The sequence below is a fragment of the Thermobia domestica genome, chromosome 8 (genome assembly GCF_964235325.1).
Source record: "Thermobia domestica chromosome 8, izTheDome1.hap1.1, whole genome shotgun sequence".
Classification (NCBI taxonomy): domain Eukaryota; kingdom Metazoa; phylum Arthropoda; class Insecta; order Zygentoma; family Lepismatidae; genus Thermobia; species Thermobia domestica.
The window spans coordinates 286,273,503-286,300,182 of NC_137461.1; the positions used below are offsets into that span (position 1 = coordinate 286,273,503).

General features: G+C 38.4%; 1 protein-coding gene across 4 annotated transcripts in view; it reads left to right on the top strand.

Annotated features, from left to right (window-relative positions):
* LOC145693670 (uncharacterized) overlaps nucleotides 1–26,680 on the top strand; it is a 288,303-nt gene that overhangs the window by 141,962 nt on the left and 119,661 nt on the right. For all 4 annotated transcript variants that reach the window (XM_081769905.1, XM_081769906.1, XM_081769907.1 and 1 more), the window contains exon 2: nucleotides 18,027–18,228. In XM_081769905.1, coding sequence (XP_081626031.1) covers nucleotides 18,098–18,228 — 131 coding nt within the window. In that variant the 5' untranslated portion in view covers nucleotides 18,027–18,097. The remainder of the gene's footprint in view (nucleotides 1–18,026; nucleotides 18,229–26,680) is intronic.

The window sequence follows — 26,680 nt, forward strand, 5'->3', positions numbered from 1 at the left end:
TACTGGTGATCCATCAGGTATTTCTTAAGATTGTCTCCTGACTGGCCAAACTCATACATGGACAGACAGGATAAATACAAGGAGAAGATAAAAGGTAACCACAGAGAAGGTCCAATTACCAATCTATCAATTAGTTACATCGATTCTTTCCAGATGGCACGCAAAGTCGATAGATGTTGACACTATTGATGTAAGTGATTGATGGTTTCGTAACGTAATGTTAAGGTGGCAGACTACTAAATATTTTTCAAAAGCTAACGATTTTTCTTTTGCCCATTTTTTGTAAGTGAAAAGAGATAATGAAATGTAACTTACCCCAATAACAGATAATGTTATTTTACACCCGAAAATACAAATCAGAAGGGTTTTCAGTGTTGCCATCCATAGAAATTACAGTGTGACCAGAATTTGAATTACCCAAAAATCTAGATTAAGGCAGCAACTAGAAAAATGAACTCAAGAGTAATTGATGACTTATCAAGTTGTCGTTGTTCCTTGTTTTCTACTTTTTAAATAATATTTGTATTTATGTTGTAATAACTTATTTATTTTGTAATAAATTGTATGAGTTATTACAAAATAAGTACAAATATTATTTAAAAAGTAAATAACAAGGGACAAAGACAGCATTATAAATCACCAATTACCGTTGAGTTCATCTTTCTAGTTGCTCCCTTAACCTAGATTTTTGGGTAATTCAAATTCTGGTCACACTGTAGTTTCTATGGATGGCAACACTGAATATTATTCCGATTCGAATTTTCAGGTGTAGAATAGCATTATCTAATCTTGTGGTAAGTTACATTTCATTATCTCTTTTCACTTACGAAAAACGGGCAAAAGAAAAATTGTTAGCTTTTGAAAATTATTCAGTAGTCTGCCCCCTTAATAGTTCCAAGTTAATCTGCAACGTTGTCACATAGTGCATTGTGATTCACTATAGCGGCTGAAGGAGGCCTTGCAGGCTATGACATTATAAAGAATTTCCGTTTTATTTGGACCTGAGGAATTATAATTTTCGGTTGTTCGTGGGTGCCATTTTTAGAACACCCGATATATATTTCATCTTCCGACATTTTTTCACGCTTAATACTAATAAGCAAAGTATATAAAATAACAGGTAGCCCCAGTTCATGCTTAGCATTCTGATTCGCTCCCTGTCCGTGACGTCATGTTGAGGGACTTTTGCCCATCTTGAAACAGTATACGAACTACCGTAATTGTGTATGAAGTATTTCACTTGTTCTCTTGAACGATACCTCGCGATACCCAAGGATATTACAAAATAGAGGATCTGCTCATATTATCTTCATCGTATTAACTGAATGAAGCCAAAAAAAAACTAGCATTGGCGCGTCTGATTGGCTACTATCGCTTCCGCCATATATATTGGCTCAAAACATTGTGATCTTTATATGTAGACATGCAGTATGTCTGCCGTTTATTTCCATTTAAGTCGTTGCTTGAGATATACATTATACAATGATTACATGCTGCACGTGTGCAGACAAATAGGAGTGAGAAGAAATTACCCAACAAACCTTTCACAGGTAAGAAAATCACCAATCATAAGATATGTATGCCTGCGACGTATGGCTTGACGATTTTCTGTTATGGGTAGATCCTCTATTTTATGACATCCTTGGCGATAACTCCACGTGACGTCACCGACTGCAAAGCATCCTGGGAAAAATGAGAGCAGAAAGGCTGAACCGAGAGTCCCCTGACTAATAATATTAACGAATTATTTGTGGTTCATCCTCTATTTTACAACCTAAATATTAAAATCTTAATAATAAAGAATAGTACTCAAATCATGAATAAGTAGCTATATAATAAAAAGTAACTTGATAAAATTTGCATAATAATAGTTAGTTAATGCATAACTTAACTAGAAACTTTTCATGTCCTAATGTTGCGTCTGTTAACCTTTATAGATAGTAAAAGTACTTCAAGGAAGTTTTTAAGTAGTGGCTTGTGGCTTTTTGAAAGAAAACTTATAAAAATCGAACTTTGGTGACTTATCTTTAAACTGATCCTATGACCTTGTTTATACCGCAGCTATAGACGACGTACAACAGTGAAAGCAGGACCTCTGTCGGCAATCATTGGAAATAAAACTTCCCGTGAGCTGTTTCGCTGCCAAGTTTGTCACTAAATGAGCCTGTTGTCCTCCGTCACGCCCTCTATATTGTCCCCTCATGCGATCAACAGAACTTTTCTGGACGAAGTTTCATTGCCATTCTGTTCAGAGGAGTTTTGAAAAACTTCTACCTTGAAAGAGACTTCTTTTTATTATGGTGGAAGTATTTTCCTTTAGAAGTTAATAAACTGTAAACACCAAACTCTCGTCGTGGTTGTAAAATGAGAGAATCCGGACTTAGAAGATGAAGTTACGAAGGTCAACCATTCACACACAATGTTTTCTTATTTACTTTTCGTTGTGACATTGTAGCAGTGGCGTACACAGTATTTCATCAAATGGAGTTTCCACGCATCCAAGTTCATTTTAAATTCTTCTTTCACACTTGCATCCAATTCATTGTTATTCCTGGTGGGATTGACTATTTTTTCTGTATTTGTCTTATAGTACTTATATCTGGTCAGGGGCGGATCCAGGACGGATTTCTGGGGGAGGTTGGGTTGTAATACTGGTACTTAGAGTTACTTTTAAGAGCGTCGAACTCGGGGATGGGTTTTATTTATAATTATATATAAAATAAAAAAGTTTACTCTTCTGGGGGGGGGCAATCGCCCCGATCGCCCCCCTGGATCCGCCCCTGTATCTGGTCCGTGGGGTCCCTGGTTCGATCCCCGACCAAGTAAGTTTGTGGTGGACAACATTGAGTCCGTGGGGTTTCCTAGGGTGCTCCCATTTCCTCCCACTTCATCATTTCACCAAATTTTCTATCTGCCTCCATTAACCTAACGAGCATAATCGTGTGTCGTTAAACTCAAAGATTTCATTTCATATTGTATTTGTCTTAATTTTATACCTTGTTAATTAAATATTGTCCAACCCAAGCCAGTAAAGTGTTACGTCCTTTCTTTAAATGAGTTTCAATGAGACACAAGTGGATCAGGGCCGTCATTTGGGGAGGGTAGTGACGCAAATGTCCCTTTGAGTGGGAGAAACACATGCCTTTCAATGAACTGTATATTAATATACACAGAGGTAAAAGTGCGGGGGAACGCCGTCCTACCACCTCGAAAATATAGGTACGGCGTTCCCCCAGTTCCTAAAATTACAATGGGCAAAGATTGGCAGGGGGAACGGCATGGCGTCATGCCGCTACCTACCGTCCCCCCATTTTTTCAGACCCACTTTTATCCCTGAATATACTAATAAAAAACAGAATTTTTATGTTAGTGGATTATCTTGCCCCTCCCTAACAAAGTATGAAATGATATCTTTGAGTTTTACGTCACACGGTTATGCTGGTTAGGCTAAAGGAGACGGTGATGATGAGAAATGAATGCAACGGTGGAATGAATAAAGTGGGAGGAAACGGGAGAACCCCGAGGAAACCCACGCTCACGGTGTTTGTCCACTACAAAGTTCACTTGGATCGAACCCAGGGCCCCAAGAATCAGAGGTGAACGCTCTACCACTGAGCCACCGCGGCCCCGAAGTACGAAATGATGTCACTGATGTAGTTTGTTGCAGCGATGTAATTCAGGGTACAAAACGTATACTCACTTAATATCTATATACCTAGGTAGTTGAGAGTACACTCACTTTGAAGTAAGGATGTAGTAATGGATATACGTTATATTTTTTGCAAAGTGTCGGCATACAGCTACCAAAAATTCCAGCAATATATTACTGATTATATGGAAAATGATATAAGAACAGATGCAAGGAAAGTCGCAGATAAAGAGTTTCCTTTCCAGGAAACATACGAGGGGTAGTCAAAAACTTCCTCGAATTTTGATGTAGCTCTCTATTACCCAATATAAGAATACATTTATTTTCTACTTAATCGTCTTCAAACTAGGCACCTTCGGAACAATTACACTTGTCAACTGCTCCTGTGATTGGTGGAAACAGCGACGAAAGGACTCTTTTGGTATCTTCCGATGTTCAGCCATCACATTGCTTTGGATCTCTTCTACGTTGGCGAAGTGGAAAAGGCCTATTTTAAGCTTTGGAAAGAGCCAAACATCTGATGGTGCTAAACTGTTTTTAAGGCTATCAGACTCTACGGATGAGATATTTCCCAATTTGATCTTTGCGCATTGATCGATCTGTGAAAGTGCACGAACTGATCACTACACACTCTTCCGTTCAGCTACACTACCCGTACGCGTACACTGCCTGTTATGACCTGTTTACACTTGTCAGTTTCATAGTTAAGCAGCCTAAGGACTGTACCGTACAAGGTTCATTGTGATTGCATCACAAATGCCAAAACTAGAACAACATTCGGGGTCTTTTCGACTGCCCCTCGTATTAGAATCAATTGTATACTAATAAAAAGAAACGTGAAAGTTCTTCTCGCTTCTCTTATATCGGTGAGGAACTTTGCCTCACAAGCAAAATTTGAAATGACGTTGTTCATTCGCCGCAAATATGATATAAGGTTAGCAGGTTTTGCCATCTCTACAAGAAATAATGTACAGTTATCAAAGTATGTGATGTTGCGAGACCATTTACATGAAATGAAATGAAATCTTTGAGTTTTACGTCCCACGGTTATGCCGGTTAGGCTAAAGGAGACGGTGATGATGAGTAATGAATGAAAATGATGGAATGAAGAAAGGGGGAGGAAACGGGAGAACCCCGAGAAAACCCACGCACACGGTGTTTGTCCACCACAAAGTTCACTTGGCGGGGGATGGGATCGAACCCGGGATCCCAAACACCAGAGGTGAACGCTCTGCCACTGAGCCACCGCGGCCCTGAGACCATTTACAGAATTACAAGATTTTCTAGCATTCAGTAATGTTTAGTTAGATAGCCTCCAATGGAAGAAAAGCTTTTGTCAGTTCACTGTAATGCTGTATCATTCCTCTCTTTTCCTTTTAATCCCAAATGTGATGCGATATGAGGTGACCTCTTCTATTTTACACAATACCCTCGGAATGCAAAGAGATAAAAGGTATTTTGACCAACAACTCGCGAGACATCGTCACACACACAATCCTCTTCTTTATTTTCAGAATAGAGAATAACTGGTGATGCATAGATGGTTTGAGAGAGGGAGAGAAAAAGAGAAACAGTTTCTGAGATTTCCCTTTGAAGATTTTTGAGAAACTTTTTTCGTTGCATTTCTGTGTGTTTGATACTAGAGAGAAAGGAATTTTGCGTTGTGTTTCACATTACATTACATGAATACTTGATGTGGTAAACAAACTTTCTTTTGACCACAAAAATTCAAGTTTTCTGCCATATTATGCATTGCTTTTGTTCTATTTTGAAAATTTCTAAGAAGATGAAGCTTATATAATAAACCACTCAGGTTACAGCAGCAAATTTTTAGAAAAGTTACTTAATTTTATATACATAAATGCAATTCCACATTCTGTATATATAATGTAAAAGACAAAAATATATTAGTTCCCGATGGGGACAATCGATCCAAAAAGTGTGAAAGGTTTTTTCAGGCCAGTCATCTTGTGTGAGGTTTTTCCTCACTCATACCAGGCAAATGCCGGGTGGTATCTACCATACAGATCTCAGGTCACTTCCTTCCTTCCCCAATTCTTTCTTCCTTTTCTTTCTTCGGATAGTTTGATTGCAGAGGTACGTCATCCCTCACATGTGACGAGCTAACATGGCCATAGATACCGACAGCCCAGAAATGTATTTCCTAACCCTAATCCTAAAAAATATGTTTGTTTGTAAGGCTAATTCCTATAATGAAACCATTCTGTTTCAAGTGTGCCCTTGGTAAATGTGTGAAACATACTTCGGCCCCACCCTGGCCGCCCTCTTACAGAGGAAACCTTCCTTTTTGCTTTGGGGAAAGAAGTGAATAACCTCAGCGGTGTTGCCAATTTGTCACGCAATCGTGTGGTCTTGACAAGTGAGGATCGTTGACTTCTTAGAATGGCTAACAAGAGAGTGCAGAGCGAAGTTCGTGAAGTAATTCATTGTGGCAACATTTCCGCATCCAACTACTGACCGATCTCGGCCAGAGCCACTTGTCCCTCCTCTTTCAAGGGGGGTACGGGAAAACGCACATCGACAGCAGCACCAGAAGGGGCACAGTTGAAATAGAAAGGCTCTAGTACAGACTCAAGCTAACAGGTGTCGCCATGTGCCTGTCTGATACCAATAAATATCTCTAACGTACAGGCAGTTTGAAGATTTAAAACTATTATTACTATTTAATTGCAACGTAAAAAACTACATTGTTTTAATTTATTTGAAAATATTTAATGCTGATACAGAATATGAACGTGCTTTTCTGTTTATTATTAGGATAAATAAGCAATTAGAGCTAGAAGTAAGAACGATTTTAACGTATACCGTTCATAGGACTGAAGGCTTAGGCGCAATAACAAGTAATGTATAAAACAGGCGTAAGCTAGACGAAGTATATTCGGAAATAGGGATGCATTCGAGTCGAGTCGAGTCGAGATTTAAGCCTGTCTCGACTCGTCTCGAGAAAATGTTGTCTCGACTCGTGTCTCGACTCGAAAATATGTTTCTGTCTCGACTCGTGTCTCGACTCGACAGTCTCTATCTCGACTCGACTCGAATTCGAGTCGAGACGTCTCGAAATTCGAGTCGAGACAAAATATACGAGTTAAAATATACGCACACATCAGCCAGAATATTATGACTGCCTACCTTATTGTCAGTGTGTCCAACTTTGGCACGGATAACAATGGCGACGCGTCTTGGCATGGACGCAATGATCCTTGAAAGGTCACTGGAGAGAGTTGATTGGTACCCATAGGCAAGGGCGCCGATTTTTCTGTAAATGCGGGGGGGCATTCAGATGCAGAAGGCATATGAGGATTTTAAGACAAATTGTATTCAAATTATGCCAAATATTGTATATTCATAAAAAGAATGCGGGGGCTCACATGAGCTTTGGGGGTGCCCGGGCCCCCTCGGCCCCCCAGGATCGGCGCCCTTGCACACAGGTCATCTAATTCCCGTAAATTCCGGGAAGAGGGGCGATGCGCTCTGAAGTCATGTTCAATCACATCCCATTTGTGTTCGATTAGGTTCAGATCAGGCGAGTTGGGCGGCCAGCACATCACTTGGAACTTGTCCCTGTGTTCCTCGAACCACTCCATCACAATCCTGGCCTTGTGATATGGTGCATTATCTTTTCGAAAAATGCCACTACCGTTGGGAAACATGGTCGTCGTCTGCAAGCAGTGTGTGATACGCCTTGGCCGTCATGGTGCCTTGCTCGAGCTTCACTAGACACATAGATGCTCACGTGAATGTTTTCCGGAGCATAATTAAGCCACCGCTAGCTTGTCTCCGTCCCTCAGTGCAGGTGTCAAAGAACTGTTCTCTTGAAACACGACGAATTCGCACCCTCCCATCGTCATGATGAAGAAGGTATCGGGATTCATCAGACAATGCAACGCTCTGCCACTGTGCCAAGGTTTAATGACGATGGTCATGTGTTCATTTCAGTCGTAGTTGCCGATGTCGTGGTGTTAACATTTGCACATAGATGGGACATGGGCTTCGGAGGCCCATCGTTAGGGGTGTTCGGTGCACTGTGTATTCAAACGCACTTGTACTTTGCCCAGTAATAAAGTATGATGTTAGTTCTGCCACTGTTCGCTGCCTGTCTTGTTTTACTAGTCTGCCCAGCCTATGACGTCCGACATCTGTAATGAGGTGGGGGCGCCCAACCCGTCGACGTTTGGACGTCGTTTTCCCTTGGTTTCGCGACTTGTTGAAGACACTCACCACAGCACTCCTCGAACATCCGACAAGTCCTGCAGTTTCCGAAATTCTCCTGCCGAGTATGCGGGTCATTACAACCTGCCCTCGGTCAAACTCAGATCGCGGGCCTTCCCCATTCTACACACGACCAGCACTCTCACTGATACTACATGCACCGTACGCGTGACTGACTAGCAGGCATTCGTCGGCAGGTGACACAGATATCGCCTGGACGGAAATTATATCGATAGTAGGTTGGTAGTCATAATGTTCTGACTGATCAGTACATACTAAATAAATTTAAAATGTAGGAAATTTTCAACATTCTGATTAACTTGCAGGAAATTTCACAATGAAAAGAAGCAACTAACTTGGACAAGACAATGGTTAGTTGATGGGGCAATCTTTTTTTCTGGTCTTTGAGGTGTGAGCTTTGACCATGCCTTGTGAAATTTTGATGTTTGGTGCTCATCAGTCGCGCTTCCATTTTTTTCTAATTGTTCCAGTTCTTGATAATTAACAATACATTGCGCAGTTCGAATACATGTTCACGTTTTCATTCAATCCAACTCAAGCCGCTTCAGATACTATAGAGTTGTATTTGTTTACGAAGAATTAATTGCGTATTAGAAATACACCCCAACAAAACATTCTGCGTGCTCATCTGCTCAGTATTCAAGGTTTTAATTACAACCTGAATTGTTAAAATGCGAACGTAAGTTGCATTAGATATGTAAGCAGTTCCTAGTCTATGGATAATTCAAGCAATGCTAATTAAGGTCTTTCTAGCAAGCACTTCTGCTGTTCATAAACCTTACGCATTGGAGTAGGAAAAAAAAAGAAAGAAAGAAAGAAAGAAAGAAGTAAAATTGGTAATTTTGCAACCGTGACTCACTCGGGCTCATGCTCTCTATCCTCAATGGAACTCGCGTTCGCTAATCTCAATGAGGATCACACTAGTCAAGTTTCTCACTAATTCGAGCTTGAGCTTGATATTTACTGTGAAATTCTCTTCAGCTCGATCGCGTAATGCAACACGTCCTTTCTTGTTTTTACATTTGTCTCACCATTTTCGATTTATACGGGTGACCGTGGACTTTTCAATTAAGTTTTTGTTTTCATTTTGACCCGCCGCCATTTTGCACAGGGTTGTCGTAGAGAGTCGAGACTTGCTCCATTTTCCTTCATTTTACAACAGATTTCAAACGATGTGCTACTTAACCCCCCTTGCCATTTGAAACTTTTTAGTTGGATCCCGTCTGGGGCCCTGCGGGGAACCCTGAGGCAAACTTTTTACCCCAAAAAAGTGTGGCCTTGAAAATGATGGGATACATGTTCACCGATTTTTCCATTTACCCAATCGTTTCCGAACAAATGACTCGGTTCAAACTATTCTAGCAGGTAATTTCCTAGCTATGGCATTTTAAATATCTAGAAATTGGCCATGTTTTTGGCCAATATCACGGGAACGGTAAGCCATAGAGATATGATATTGGTGGTAATCAATCCCTAATAGAATGTTCAACATTTTTGTCCTGATATTAATTGGTGGCCACTGGCCAACTGGCCATTGGCCAAACCACTGGCCAGTTGGACAGTGACTACCGGATACTATTTGGTACCAAAATGTTTACCATCCTTTTAGATATTGATCAACACCAATATGATCTCTCTATGACTTACGGTTCCCGAGATATGGCTGCTTAAATTTCTGTAAATCGGTCATTTTTTGGCCACTATCTTGCGAACAGTTAGATTGACGCGAAAAATTTAATAATTTTGTCTAATAGTTTCTGATGCTCTATCTAATGCAGTGTACAAAATTGAAAAAATTGCAAATAACAGACAGACGGACAGATAGACACACAGAATAGAGAATTCAGTAATGAACTTTTTTAAAGTTCGTTGAATATGTTGTAACTCACGATATCCCGCCCGGTGACACGTATAACTTCGGGATTCGTCTAGTTATAACATATCCAATGCGAACACAATTGTCTCGTTCGGATCTCACAAGGGAACCTTCCGAAAATGATAGCTGCAGTGAAAGGTGTGGCCTATGCCAATTGAAAGAGCTGTAACAGAGATGAGCATTCCCAAAAAATTAGCTGCCCATAGCAATAGGCTCAGGAAATATAAGGGGTGGAAGTTCGGGAAACAGCAAGGCTGGACAAGGGGGAAAAGTGCAAATTCCACAAAAAAAAGGGGGGGCACGGTAAAATACAATGCTGACAAGTGATGTATAGAAAGAGACTTGCCACAATATTGAACAAATGAAGGCCACCAGTGGGGTTAACAGTGTTGCCAACTGCAATGAAAAGTACATGTTTTGCAAAGAGCACTATATGAAGTGAGTGCAATATTTAGTGTCAACCTGTCATGTAGAACATAAGATATGACGTGTCTAATCAGTGGTACAATCTAACAAAAGAAAATAGAAAAAACAGAAGTACGAAAAATACGGAAAAAACGGAGTTGGCCATAATGCGCCACATTTGATCAGGGGCTTTACATATTAGAATGAACAAAACAAGAAGCACCGAATATGCAGGAAACCGAGTACCTAGAGTCGAAAAGAAAAACGAGTTCCAAAGTTGGCAAGACTGGCCATGGACATCCAGACAAGTCTAATATAGTTAGGCCGCTCGCTTCAGAAAAAGAAAATTCCGGCAACAGGCATCACTCGGAATGCATCAATGTTAGAGTGATTGAGGCAATGTCAAGTCGGGGAACATGAAATGGTTGGGTTGAGCCAACAACCGATAATAGAAGTAGTGAACATTATGTCATGGTTGGGTCGTATGTGGGAATATGCAGGGTGTCCCATCAAACTTTGTGACCTGAAAGATTTGCGAAACGAACAAAAATGTGACGGATCCAGTTGTCCAGGAATGTACCAATATCAGGGGGTGATAAAAGTCTGTGAGAAGCAAGTGCCCCCAGGATCCCCAACATAGGACCCCAGGAGCCAACTTCAAATTTTCAAATGGAAACAGGGACCGAGTGTTACCTCTCTCGATTGATCATGGAATGTGCCACAACATATATAGGAAACATTTGCTATATGAAGCATGTTTTTCAAAATGGCCGCCACAAATATGTGCTGTCTTAACATGGCATCGAACAATGTGATCTCAAATTGCTGCGAAGCGAAAAGAGATGTTGCAAATCGAATTGCACAGGAATGTACTCATGTCGAGGGCCAAGAGAACTTTGTAAGAAGCAAGTCCCCCAGGGCCCCCATCATAAGGCTCAAGGGGGTCAACCGCAACATTTCAAATGGGAACAGGGGCGGATGATATTTCTGTGGATAGATACAACACCGTCTATAAAAAAACATTTGCTATATGAATATGAAACAGATGTCAGGCAAGGACAACTAGCGGTGTTTCCCATATGATCAGACGATGACTTATTTATGGCACGAGCCATAGTAGAAGGCGGCTTAGTTGAAGAAACTACACCCTCTCAGTAACCTAAATTGCACGAAAATTTCCAAAGCAGGTTCATTGACCTGACTACCGCATGTTGCCCACTTTGTCCAAGAGCGGGATGGTTTGTTTCTAACTTTTCTACCGAAAAGCATTTGTCTGGAATGGTGTTTCAGAGACAATAAAATAAAGAAAATATACTAGGCAGAGAGAGAGCAGGGAGGAGGGAGTGTACCAATTATTCTTTCCTCTAAACCAGCGTTTCCCAACCTTTTTCAACTTGCAGCACACTATGGGTGTAACATGGATTCTCGCGGCACACTTATAGATAATATTATTTGTAAATATAAAACACACTGGTATTTTTTTTCTTTGATTACTGATCTCCTTCGCACAGAAAAGAAAGCTCGATCACTGGGTTTTCCTCGTGGTAAATCACTATGCTTATTTTTCATTTTAATTTAAAAGGAGAAAACAACTGCAATGAAAGGTTGGACTCAGGTTATTAAAAATACGCTTACTCTTTCGAAAACTGTATCCAACCTTTTACTAAGAATGAAGATCATTAAATAACGAACGAACAAATAAATCTATTTTACTTTTAAAACACAAATGTAAATAATTTATCGAAAGGATTGAATGATATTTTAAATTTTCAAGTTACGAAATAGTCTGTAACGATAAAGAAGCAATAATGGTCATAACAATAACAAATACTTTTTTCAACATTAGAAATGCACAGAAAAGTAACACGGCATGAAACTTAAAATTGTAGATTCATAGTAGAGGTTCATAGTAATGTGCAATACAAATGTACATTTTCCCCTACGTTTTGCAATTTGATTGCTATAGAATTAATAATTTTGTTTTGATATCCTCGCGGTACATCAGTGGCCCATTCACGACACACAAATGTCGCGGTATTTTCACTGCTAGCTTCTCATTTTAGACAGGTATATTTACAACAAAGGGGGGTAGCGTGCACCTTTGCACCCCCTTAAATCTGGCCCTGTCCAGAAGTTATGTAGCCCTATATCGTTCATGGAAATAAAAACACAATAGTTATAACTATGCTAAATTACTATAGACTGCCAATTGCTCATTCAGAGAATTTATGATGTTCACTTTATTGCAATGTTCTTATACAGACTAGATATAGGCTACGGATAATCTATATATATAAAAGAGAACGCACAAATCCTTTGTGAACTCATCACGCTAATACGGCTGAACCAATTTCTTTCATTTTTGGGGGGTTATTAGGATTTGGACCCTAGATGGTTTTTATCATATCACTTTAATTTTTAATTACCAGTGTCTTGAGATAATTGACCATTCAAGTGTCCATACGTACAAATCCTTTGTTATTAGTTCATCATAGGTAAAAATAAACGTATTTATATGCAACCCGCATGACCATGTGACTCGGCGGGTTAACATAAATGACAGGCGATATAATGTTAACATTTACTGGAATCTACTATGGTTTCTATCATATCACTTGAAAGCGAAAAAGTAAAAATTATCTAATTAACAAGGTTTATTGCGTTCCGGGGTGACCGCAGCGAAGCGGGGTGAACGCTGCTAGTAGTTTTATACAAACTAGATAATCAATTATTATTATTATTATTATTATTATTATTATTATTATTATTATTATTATTATTATTATTATTATTATTATTATATTTGAAGTACAATCAAATATCACGACATTAATTTCTAGTTTTAATTAACTGAATTGAGCTGAAAATTAGATCTTGATCTCGGAAGATTAACTATTAAATTTATACGTTCTGTACCTTTCTAAAGTAATAAATGCTGGAATTGGTTTCAAGGCTGTTCCTGAGTGAATAATTTCTTCATAATAATAATAAAAGTTTTAGAAAAATTTTCGAGACATTCGAGTCGAGTCGAGATTTTTATGAGCTGTCTCGACTCGACTCGTGTCTCGACTCGAAAATTCGAGTCGAGAAACACGTTTGTCTCGACTCGTCTCGAATTTTACAAAGTGTGTCTCGACTCGAATCTCGACTCGAATTCGAGTCGAGTCGAGTCGAGATTCGAGACATGTCTCGACTCGTGCGCATCCCTATTCGGAAAGAACAACTTCATTTCAAAATGAGACGCAAAATGACAATGCGTCTAAAGCGTACAATGTTCAATGATTTTTTTATTGTTTGGGTTAATGAAATTATGTTTTTACTGTAGCGTCCCACGATTATACTTTTAGGCTAAAGATAACGGGTAATTAATTAATGCTTTTAGGCTAAAGGTAATGAATGAAAGCAAATGATTGTGAAAAAGTTGACGAAATGAAAGTGTGGGAAATAACGAAAAATTCTAGAAAAAAATGAAAATCAAATCTTTCAGTTTTACGTATGACGGATCTGTGGTGGAATGAAGAAAATGGGAGGAAAGTGGAGAATCCCGAGAAAATCCACGCACACGGTGTTTGCCTACCAAAAGCCTTCTTGGTGTGAACTGGGATCGAACCATGGACCCCACGCACCAGAGATAATCGCTATAAACTAAACTCTAAATGAAACACTGCGTTTGGATTGTTGACATTTGGACTACTTAACCCTTTGACTACCAACGGAACACATGTGTCCCAAGCGAATAATTCAAACATAGTTGGGATTTTTCTTTTAGAAAATTCTAAAAGAAAATACATGTTGTTCTCCCATCGGTTCAGATGTGACTAGCAAACTGTGTTTAGTTTCCAAAACTGCGTACAGATGTCAGGAATATCCCACATTGAAGGAGGAGTACATGCACATATAAAAAAATATTCACATTAAAAAATGCTAGTCAAAGGGTTAAGTGAGAAATCGACTTACTTCAAACAATAAAAAATCTATATATGGTTTTATTCACGGTAAATTATAAAACTATAGGCCTATACTACAAAGTTATGGTTTTGTAGCCCACAGAACAGAAATATGAACTGTTCATGAGATATTTAACTTCAAATTTCACTCCTGGAAACTTACCATTTTCGTGTTAGGCGACTTGGCATCCAAGCAAACCATTTGTATCTTCTTACAGAATTTTTATAACTCTTAAATCCATTAAAAATTATTAACTTTTCATAACGTTTGGTAGAATATTTAATACTAGTTGTTGCACCAATGCCTTCTGCCCTTTGCACAATATAGATTAAGATAATGTTTAATAATAAAAGCTCCAATTCTTTACTTGTCTTCACAGGGCCGGATTTCCTAATAGGCCCAGTAGGCCCGGGCCTATGGGCGCAAGCTCCCAGGGTGCACACGGCCAAGAGAAAAAAAATATCTAGAAATAAAAATAAATAGCCATAACTTAACATTTAGGCCTGATATAATTTTTTAATAAAGGTTTTTAGGAAAGTAACTTTAACCAGACTAGGGGGCGGAAAAAAATATTGGGTCTAGGGGCGTCAAAATGCTAAATCCGGCCCTGTGTCTTCATAAACTGCAAAGAACATTAATGTTCAACATTTTCATTTTCCATTTTCAAAGAATTAAAATAATAAAGTTTACGTTGCAATTAAGTCGTCACAATCTGGTACTGTAGAAATATACAAAAAAATGTTCATGTTGAAATATAACTATGGTGACGACCTCTTAGTTTGAAACAATTAAACTGAAATAACCAAGGATGTTATAAAATAGAGGATATGTCCATACGTATGTTCATCATATTAAATCTATGAAGCCAAAAAACAATCGAGCATCGCCAAGTCTGATTGGCTATTCTCATTTCCTCCATCGTCTGATTGGCTACTTTCGTTTCCACCATGATTATTGGCTCAAAACATTGCGATCCTATTGGGCGGAGTGCGCAGAGTAGGCGTGGCAAAACTGTGACTATGGCTTCAAGATTTTGTTGTAAGGGCAGATCCTCTATTTTATAAGATCCTTGGAAACAACGCCATTTTTAATCGGTATGATTCACACGCATATATTTTAATCACGCTTGACCTTAGTCATAGGAGCTAAATTCGCACTTGATTGGTTGAAGTTATCCATTTCTCTTCACGTAGTATACATATAGCACAAATCAAACGCCAGATACTGTCGGTCCTCGTAGCTGAGCATGCTAGCGCACGTGGTAATAATGGAAATTGCTTTCTCGTGGTTCGAACCCTGTTCAACGAAGTTTTTTTTTTTAATTTCACAACACTCTTATCATTAAAACAAGATAAAAATAATACTTATTTGCTCTTGTACGTAATATATAATGCAAAAATTGTGGTTTTTCCACCATTTACCTAGAGATTTCTTGACCTAAACAATGACATTATAAACCAACAAGAAAATAAGAAGTGGGGTGCTCACGAAGCGAGGATTGGGGTATTAGGGAGTTAGAGAGCAGGAAGTACCGAAGGCACCAGGAGGGAGAAAGGTAGGCATAAGCTTCCTTGCCTTCCTTGGGATGTAGTTAAATTTACATTGAAGTTGCACCAGGCGGTCATGACGTAATGTCACGTGGTAATTAGTCCACTTTGCACACACAACTGTATTGATATAAATAAAAAAAAAAGTGATTTACTTACGCTACAAAACATAGCTGAGCGAGCAAAGGGGGTTAGAAGCCGAGCAGGGTTCGTTTCATTCCACCTTTGCCCCATGATAATACCACGTGACATTACGTTACATTCGGGTTGTGCAACTTCGATATAAATCTAACCTCACTCGCTTCCTTGAGACCAACTTATAACCATTTTTCCAGGGTAACGCGTGAAAAAGTATATGTGATTCAAACCTGTAATGCAAAAGCGACACCTACTTGTTTGAATTGTATAATCACAAAATTAGCATTACTATTCCCAAATTCAAAGAGGAAAAACAAAATGATAATACTCGTACTACATACTGAAAAATAATACCGCTACAACAAATAACTACTGCGATTTCTTGAATATTACGAGAAATAAATTGTTAATATAGAATGTAATCCTATAATTTGAATAACAATTTTAAGTTACTTTTCCTTAGCTATAGTTTTCCTTAGGCAAACGTGATTTTTATCGTCAGTATTTTCAGTAGCAAAGGATGGTATAGCTTTACCAAATACTCTGACATCTAATTGTCATCAAAGAAACTTAATATCCAGGTTGCTAATAGCTGTCAAAAAGTGTTACTGCAATTCACAGACAGAAACGCTTCCACTTTTGAGGCCTTGAGACTTTTGAGACTGTCCAGAAATAAAATGAAATAAAATCTATCAGTTTAATGTTCCATAATTATGTCCCGTTCGCAGGGGCGCCGTTTTCTCTGTAACTAGGGTTGCCAGATTTGTAAAATCAGAAAGAAGGACACTGACTTTCGTTTTTTTTAAAAAAAAATTACTAAAACATTTGCTTTTACCGGAACTTCAGTTTTTTTCCAGATTATATCAAACAGCATATTTTAAAGAAAATAATATAGAAATTTATACATTATTAAAGTAAATTAATACAAAAAGTACAACTACAAATGATGTCTCACTAGCAAGCAGCAACACTAATGATAGACTACTTTTTGTTCGTTTAAGCTGTTCCTATCAATGATTTGTCACTTAAGAACCTATTATACATTGTGACATATGTTTCAGAATCACCATCACTGCTATAATTCATAAAGATTTAAAGTTCAGCCTTCATAGTATCAACACTTTCAGGGGCGTACGCAGGGGGGTGGGTCCTGGGGGTCCGGACCCCCCCCGAAATCCCGACTTTTTTGAAAGTGTAGTCTACTTTTAGTGGCAATTTTAAAACTTCTCGTATAATTTTGCCTCAAATTGTATTTGGACTCCCCCGAAACGCTTTAGACCCCTCCCGAAATAAATTCCTGCGTACGTCCCTGAACACTAACTCTATTTCTAACATCCGTCCAAAGTAACTTCGTTCTTGAGAATATTCTTTCACATTCTGCCGAACGTCTGGCAACCCTATCTGTAACTTGAGGGGGGGGGGGCTTATACAGAAGTATCTTTGGTTACAGAAGGCATATGCGTATGAGGATTATAAGACAAATTGAATTCAAATTATGCTAAATATGGTATATTCATCATAAATGCAATGCCTTGGGTCCATATGAGCATTGGAAGGCTCGGCCCCCCGTCCCCGAGGATCGACGCCCTTCCCTGTTAAGCTAAGATACGTAGATGGGTGATTAAGGCAAGTGAATGTTGATGGAAGAATTGGTGGAATGAGAAAGTAGGAGAAAGCTGGAGTATCCTAGAAAACCCACGGACAAAATGTTCTCCACCACAAACTTACCTGGCCGGGGATCGAATCAGGGATCCCACACTCCATAGATAAGCGCTCAACCACTGAATCACCGTACTTCCACTCACGTTAATAAGTGACAATGTTCTCCTACTGCATCATTATTATTATTATCTGTAAAGTTTACAAATTCTTTTTCCTTCGATTTTTTTTCGAAAACTACGCATTATTGTTTAAACTCTCGCGTATCCTTTTGGTAAGCTCAAAAGCAGGCCGGTACCCAGCCCAAAAATGTAAGGGGGCGACTGAAGTTAGGGGGCCGATCCAACCATTTTAAAGTTCATTTGAAAGCCTATCGTGAAAATTTTAGGCGGGACAACAAAAATTTAGGGGGGCCGGCCCCCCTAGATTCCCCCTGGATACGGGCCTGCTCAAAAGTTCTGTTGACTGATAGAAGTCTCAACTATGCACAAATTTACTTTCTAGCTAAACGGAATTTTTGTATTAATTTATTTCGTCTCTTGTTCCTTTGCAGATGGCATTCTAACTGACACGAAAAGATCTGACTTCGTAACGCGGCTGGGTTTTTGGTCATTGTGACAAAAGATGGCGTTGGTGATGTTGCCGTGTGACCTGCCCTGGTGGCCCACAGTGCAGAGACATCTGACTCAACTCAGGCAAGCAGATTCTCCAAAAGACTTCGTAGATGGCATGCAGAAGATTCATAATCTATGCAAGTAAGTACTAATATACAAAATATGCTTCACAATTGGAATTAGTGTAGATGGAGAGTCTTTGAAATCTTTCAGTTCAACGTCCCACGTTATGTCCTTAAGACTGTAAAGCAAGTGAATGATGATGGAAAAAATGGTGAAATGAGAATGGGGAGGAAATGGGAATATGTCGAGAAAACCCACAGACGCAATGTTGTCCACCACACACTTACTTGACCGGGGGTCGAATCAGAGACAATCGCTGTACCACTGATCTACCATGTTTCCTATTTTAGTGTAGATGGAATGCAGTAAAGCAGGGATGTCATTTGAGGAGGGCAGGAGAGGCAATGTGCATCCTCTGAATTTGAAAAACGTTTGCTTTTTATTAAATTGTATGGTAATAGAAAACATGAAATTCCAATGTCTGTGGACAATTTTGTCCCTCTTTCCCTGAAATGACACTGCTATAGTATAGTCCCACAAACTCGAAAATCTTTAAGTTTTACGTCCTACGATTATGTCATCTAGGCTAAAAAAGACGGTGATGATGATAAATGAGTAAAATTTTGGAATGAAGAAGAAGAATGAAGAAACAGGAGAATCCCGAGAAAACCCACGCACACGGTGTTTGTCCACCGCAAAGCTCACTTGCCGCGAACTGAGATCGAACCAAGGACACCATGCACCAGAAGTGAACGCCCTAACAACACAATTACATAGCAGGCATATGCCTATCATGTTCTCTCAGGTACATTGGAATGTGCCCAGTATGTGCCTTGTGTACCTATGAGAGAGAAATCACATGGTTGGTAAGTGATAGTCACAGTCTATGTCCGCCCCTAGGCACATGCCTGACATGTACCTGGGGAACTTACGTAGTATGTTCTTCCCGATACCATACGCCAATGAACAACAAAATTACTCAACCAAAATATGTTAAATCGCCTTTACGCGTAATTTGTTTACATTAAGGTTAATCTGAAAAACACTTTAAAAAACTGAAAAAAAAGTACCCGGGATGGGCGCGAACCATCAACCCTTTGATTACTAGGCGCGTGTTCTTCCGACTTGGCCACGGAGGCGATGATGAAAATGTCGCTTGTAGAGGAATGAATCCTTGGGGTCTTTTTAATTTGGGTAGTCAGAGAGCTCTTGTAACAGTGTATATTCGACTATAACCGTTCGAAATTAGATAAAAATCCGCTCGCCATGTAATTTTATAACAAAATGACGCGCGTCTATTTACTTTTTTCACGATTTCCCATATTCACTTTCAAATTACCGGCGACAGTTGGCATTAATACAATTATACGCACTCATCTCGAGATTTTTCACTTATATTTTTAAAACAGTATTAATTAAAATAGAGGCAGGGGTTAATCTTGACCCCTGGAGCTCACTTGAGGAACAATACGCCAGGAAAGCAAAATGTATAATACTAACCGCATGCGCATGACTAGGGATAGTTCGTGCTTATCCCTTAACGATTCTCCTCGTCGAATCGAAGAAGCACGGACCAAAATGAAGTCCTCACTGCTACGCGGTGGTAACTTCAACAACTCGACTCTAGATATCACTTTCGACTCGACGAAACCCAGCCGCCAGTGGCACACTAGCGGCAATCCTTCGACGCGTCGCTATAGCGACGATCGACGTTTACCGTCTAGTGGGTTACTAGGTGTTGACGACATTTATGGTATGGAGTTCGCAGAAGCGATTATCGTCCACGGTACATTAGGCACATTTCAGTCACGTACAGAGCATTGTTTGGGCTGTTTAGTACATGCTATGCATGTGCCTGGCATGTACATTATGTACCTCAAGTATCTCAAAGGGATATGCCTGGCACTTGTCAAATGTACCCTTGCATATGGTACCCCTTTAAATGAGCAGTACCCTTGGTGAAATTGATAATTTTAAGTATGTTCTTATTCTTTATCCCTAGCTACGTAAATAATTAACTGTTCACACATGTATGATAGATTCATCTTAATTTTTATTCATCAGTTATGTCATAACTGATGAATACTGTATACAGTGAAACCTCTACGAACGGACACCTCTATAAAGCGGACACCTCTCATAACGGACATATTTTGTAATCCCCAAACACTGTAATAGGAAAAACCATGTTGACAAACCTCTCTAAAGCGGACACTCTCTAGTACGGACACGGACAGTCTTTTCTGTCTCTTATAGGTATTATTTACCTCCATATTACGAACACTTTCTCTAGAAACAAGTTGAAAAATACAGGAAAAATACATTTTCAGAAATGCATACATATATCACCAAGGAAACATTGTAATAACATTTTTCCTTGTCAACTGGCTGTTCAGAAACTCAGATGAAGCGTCTTTGTTTAACAACACCTTCATATCCTTTGCTTGCATTCCACTCCCACCCAACCTGTTTTAGAATCAAGTGATTGACAGTTGCCTGCCATTTGGGATGACACGTCATTTTACTGTTTTGCTGGAATCAAGCAGAAGACATGTTTGGTAATTTTTGTTCACGTATTCGCATATTGTCTTAGTGCCTCTATTTGTAGACGGAAGCAATAAGATGTAAGTTGTTGTGAGCTTTCGAAATGCCACGAGAAGCGCTAATGTTAAAATCGAATTTGAATTTTCGAAGAATACTGAGGTGTGCGAAGGATAGCTGAAAATTTTTGTATCGGTAAAACTCAAGCACCTGAGATCATATAAAACCTAGACAAGTTAATAAAGTTGTGGTGTGAAAATGACAATGAAAATTGTGTCTCATTGCTTTGAACAAAGTTGGTGTGCAAGTGAATGTTTTTATAGAGTGCGGAATGAAAAAAAATCCTGTGTTAGAGTCGATGCTGAAAGCTAAGAATTTAGAGGTAGCAACAGAAATAAATGTTTCAGATTTCAAGGTCTCGAACGAGTGGTTAGAGAAGTTTCGGATTAGACAAAATTTCTTTCAAAGCGATTTGTGGAGAATCCGCAGATATCGACATGCCCACAGTCATAGAACGGTTTGATAAATTACCTTCAATAGTTTGTAATTACATATCACCTTATTTACTAATTTACGTAAGAAAATATCGTAACCTCTCTAAGACGGACATCTCTCTATAGCGGACAATTTTTGATTCCCCACGGCTGTCCGCTTTAGAGAGGTTTCACTGTATATATATATATATATATATATATATATATATATATATATATATATATATATATATATATATATATATATATATATATATATATAGTTACTACATATGTACATGATTTGTCTGTATATATATATATATATATATATATATATATATATATATATATATAACAATGGAATATTGGATTGTCGCCTGATTTATATCCTTATTGTCCAAATTATTGTCATTATATGACGTCGGGAAATAAGTTAAGAACATGGTTGAGCACTTGTAAGTTAAGGAAAACCATGTGAAAATATGAAATAAATAAGTTTTGAGAAATAGATATTTTTCAGTTGTAGCCGTTACTGTTGTCCGTTTACACTAATGCCACCTGTCGGATAATTCTACGAACTATTTGAAGCTTGTGACGCTGTCAAAACAATCTTTGATCATCTGGTGACCTGTCCTCACAAGATCTACATTGGATTCTTGTGCTTGCGTACGTTTTAAAATCATTTTCTGATATATCCTCGTATATCGTTTACAGTGAATCTAGACTGTTGCTTTTATAAACTATGTAATAAATCCATTTTAATGAAGGTAATGAAAGCCCCCTCAAAAACTGGAAAACATTTTACGAAAGAGATGCGTTTTAATGAAGCGTTATGCTGATGAAGCAAATTATGGAAAATCTGTTCTAATCCGAGCGCTTTACTAAATTTTGCAGTGATATGAAGTTTCCATATCGATTTATCTTCCATTCTCTTCCTCCCTGTTTCTTTTCTTTTTTTTCTCTCTTTTTTATACACACTCATACACACAATAATAATACAAGCACATACAGGAATTACAAATACGTTAGAGTTTTATTTTTAAACGTATATATCTAACTTGTCTTACAAGCTTCTTGAAAAGATTAAAAGGGGGCTCTAATGGCTTAATGGTAGAGTTCTTCCTTGAAAGTCACTGAGTCGATCCCAGTTCGCACCAACTGGATATTGTGGTGAACAAACAACATGTGCTTGGGTTTCTTCGGAGTTCTCCCGTTTCTTCCCATTTTATTCGTTCCACCATTTTGTTCTATAGCATTATTACAGTCTCCCTTAACCTCAGGGAACTTAAACTAAAAAAAAAAAAAAAGAACTTCCTATGTGCAAGTAACTTTTTTGTTTGTTTATTTTAGGAAAAAAAGGAATAAATCTGAGGAAACAGTCACATTATGAACTAATCTCGTATTGTTTACAGCTCGCGGAAGGCTATGAGAGACAAAACTGCTTCGTAATATATAGTCAATACATTAAAGTTCAAAAGTTTTCCAACACCCAGGACTTTTGTGAGCATGTACTGCAAACCTATTATTTTGGCACGAGAACTTTGCTGCCGTATGTTAGAGATATTCCTGTCTAAAGCAAATCTAAGTACCAGATTTCATGTCGCCAACGTTAAGGGATTTCGAGATATGAGTATTATCTTATAACAATTATAACTCCCTTCCCTCTCTCTTTTACATCGAATTTACAAAAAAAAAAAAATAATAATAATTCCTTAGTGGCACCTAACGTCACAAATTGTACGCATTGTACAAATTTCAGATTTCTAGCTTAGACCTAAGCAGGTAGGCTCAGGCATTTATCAGTCACTCAGTCCAGTCACTCAGTCACTCAGTCCAGTCACTCAGTCACTCAGTCCAGTCACTCAGTTACTCAGTCCGTTAACCAGTTAGTCAGTCATAACTTCTTTTTATGCAGTGAGTAGGAGCCACAGTTGCTCCGTGGTAGAGCACTTACTTCTGGTGTTTGGGATTCCTGGTTCCATCCGCGGCCAAGTAAGTTCATAGTGGACAACAATTGTGCCCGTGAGTTTTCTCGGGATTCTCCCGTTTCCTCCCACATTATCATTTCACCAATTTTTCCATCGTCATTCATTTGCCTTAAACATCATTTCGGCAAAGTTTTGACTTTGGTCATGTCATTCAATGAATCGTTCAGTCAATCGATTTGTAAGGAACTAGTTCCTCGGAACAATTCATTAAATATCACTAGGAACCAGTTCCTCACCTAACCTAACCTAAACATCAACAGTAAGTTATCACAATGACTCGATAGCAGTAACGAATCTAGAAGAACAGATAGATACGTTCTCAAAACTGGAACCAAAAGATTCAAATCACTCAATTTAATAAAAATAAATGAAATGGCCAAAGTAAAAACTTACCATCGTCTCTCTCATCCTAAATTGTATAATCGTTGGATGTTAAACCGAAAGCTTTCACTTAATTTCATTTTCACTTTATGCAGAGTTATTAGGTGATTCTGCAGATGGTCCTATTAGCTTACGGGGTGAACCGAACCTATTATTATCTTTGCCATAGTAAAACTTAAAAACTCAAAAGTTTAGAGCAGTTGCGTCATTTGAGGAGAGCTGGATGAAAATCCCGCCCTCTCAGAATTTGAGGAACGCATTTTTAAAAAAATGTATACTAATATACTAAAGAAAATGTAAAACTCATATGTCGGTAAACGATCTTTCCTCCCTTCGGCCCTGCTGAGAAAACCTAAATGATACTACTGACTTAAAGGGAAAATATTGCGATATCCTGCACATGATTCTGTTGACAAACATTAACCAAGGGCGCCGATTTCTCTGTAAATTTCGGGGGGGGGGGGCTTCACATGCAGAAGGTATATATATTAAGATTTTAAGACAAATTGCACTCAAATTATGCCAAATATTGTATACTCATAAATACAATAAGGGGTCCCACATGAGCTTTGGGGGGGCCGTCGGAGCCCCCAGGATCGGCACCCTTGGCATAAACCATGTGCGTCCTACTACGACTTCCTACGGCGGCAGACGACATTAACGCCAGCGCCACCTATATAATCATCAGGCTACGGCTGGTCACCTCCATTCTCTCAGCTTTCTTGGAGCTTTGAGAGGAACTTAACCCAAAGTCTTTAGTTTGCTAGGAACTGTTCGCCTTTTTAATGCTCACTTAGTTTGCTCGGAACTCTGTGAGACTCCTAACTTCAGCCACACAGCTTGCATGGAGCTTTATGGCCTCTAAACCGCCCTCTGCTTGCTTGGAGCATTGAGGATCTTAAATCCACTCCACCTAGCTTGCTTGGAGTTCTGTGGAGATTTTTCCCTTGGCTGCTCGGGGTTTGGGATAATATATTTTTAAATATTAGAGGATTTTATAATATAGTGATTTTTGTAACATACTGTTTATAGGAAAGAGGATTTTGTAATAAAACTTGGTAGTGGAAGGAAACGATCCGGACTACCATTTTGCTCCACCTACGCTCTATCTTACCTGCATAAGCAGAATTTTACAGTTCTTCTTCGTTATCTCTTCATTAGTCCTTCAAAGGAAATATACTTTTCTTAAGATATTAAAAAAAAAAAAAAACACTAAAGGCTTTCTGATCATGTTGTTGGTTCATTTATTTGCGTCAAGAGATATCTATTTCTATTTAGTACATATTTCATCCGCAGAAGCGACTGCAATGCCGACTGTAGAGATAAAAGGAAACCGTAACAAGCAATATTAGTGTCTTCTTCTTCTTTTCGATTAATTTATTTCCTTTTTATTATTAAAGTATTGCAGTTCTATAGTTTATGAACGTTCGTTATCTCAGGTCACAAAAACGACCTCCTTTTCCTTGAGATGTTGCCGTAAAAATAGCTTCCTGTTGCTTTTAATGTTCGAAACAAAACCGTTCCTCATTCGTGCTGCTAACAAGAATCTTTTTCTTCTTCTCTTTTTTCTCTTTCACGTTGAGTTGAAAGGTCCTTCTACAAAAATTACTTTCTTTCTTTTGCGTTGTTTTTCATCATCTTTCTTTATCGTAGTTTTTTTCCTTCTTTCTCTCTCTCTCTCTCTTGTTCCATGAAGAGCTTTTGACATTTTCAAGAATCGATCCAAGCAACGTGCTGAGAATTCTTTCTGTTTTTGTTTCAGTTTTCCGCCTTTCATTCTGTATAGTAAGACAGCTCGTGAAAATAGATTAATGCAAAATACTGCAAAAAATAGCAAAATAATCACTAAAGACTTGATTTACTATTTTTCCTTATATATATGCAACACAACATACCCAGCGAAACATGTTGCATAACTTCTAGGATATTGCTATTCTAATGCTTAGGTAAAGAAACAAGAATTTTAGGAATAATCCAAAAAAATGGATCCAAATATTGCGATATTGACCAAGAATTTTAGGAATGGTCCAAAAAATGCGACAAAAGATTGCGATCTTGGCCAATAATTAATTTTAGGATCAGAGGCCGCAAAATTTTTGAACGGCCCCTAAATCGAGTTTTCGTATTTTCTACGTAATAAGCACATCACACTGAGTTTAAGTGATAGTTTGGATTTGGCTACACTATATGTAGTTCTCCAGATATAAAGCGTACAACAAAATTTTTGATTGAAATATATTGGAATTTTTGATCCAACAAAAGCTATGATATAGTAATTTTGTAACGCCAACCAGTTTTATTTTATGTTCTTTAGATTCCAAGTTTATTATATAATACTAATTAATGAAGAGTTAGGAAAGAGTATCGAATTCGGGTCAAGGTGACCCGTTTTAGCCGGGACAGTCCCTTTTTTCCAACCGTTGTCCCGTTTTTTTCTGATTCTCGAACGGGACGCCTAAATGTCCCGTTTTTAAGTAAAATGAGCTAGGTGTCCCGTAATTATTATTCAAAATATAAATCGTCAATGCAAATTCTACTCTCTTCCGTACCAACACTCGTTGCCAAGGTTCAGCCGTGTCTAGAACTTCTGAATGTTCATATGGGAATTGTGTGTTCGTGTTCAAGTGGGAATTGAGTGGGAATTCTGAGTGTTCAACTAGTTAAAAGAATTGTTGGGTAGAACTTGCAATCGGGAACCATTATTTGCTGTGTGGTACATGTAAAGTTAGAAACGGTGTGTTATTACTCTTACTTGTGTATTTTGTAAATTGAGAACACTGCTGAGTCCCAAAATGCAATCTGGAAGTCAAATATTCCCCTCCCCCCGTAGCCGATTCGTATGCGTCCCGTTTTCGCAAGTGAAAATTCTGGTCACCTTGGGATACGTGTGACATGTAACGAACTGAAAGTTAATCGGTTTTTACTTTTCCTGATTTGTAGAGCAACCCACATTATGCTTTATTTTTGTTTAATTATGCTTTATTTTTTTTCAAATTATGCTTTATTGTTAATTTCAATCATTGTTTTACATTAATCGTGTATAATGTATAATATTTACTATACATTAAATATTCTAAATGTCTTGATCTATTTATTAATACTTTATGCAACCAATTTCTTTCATATTTAATGAACTTTCTACTT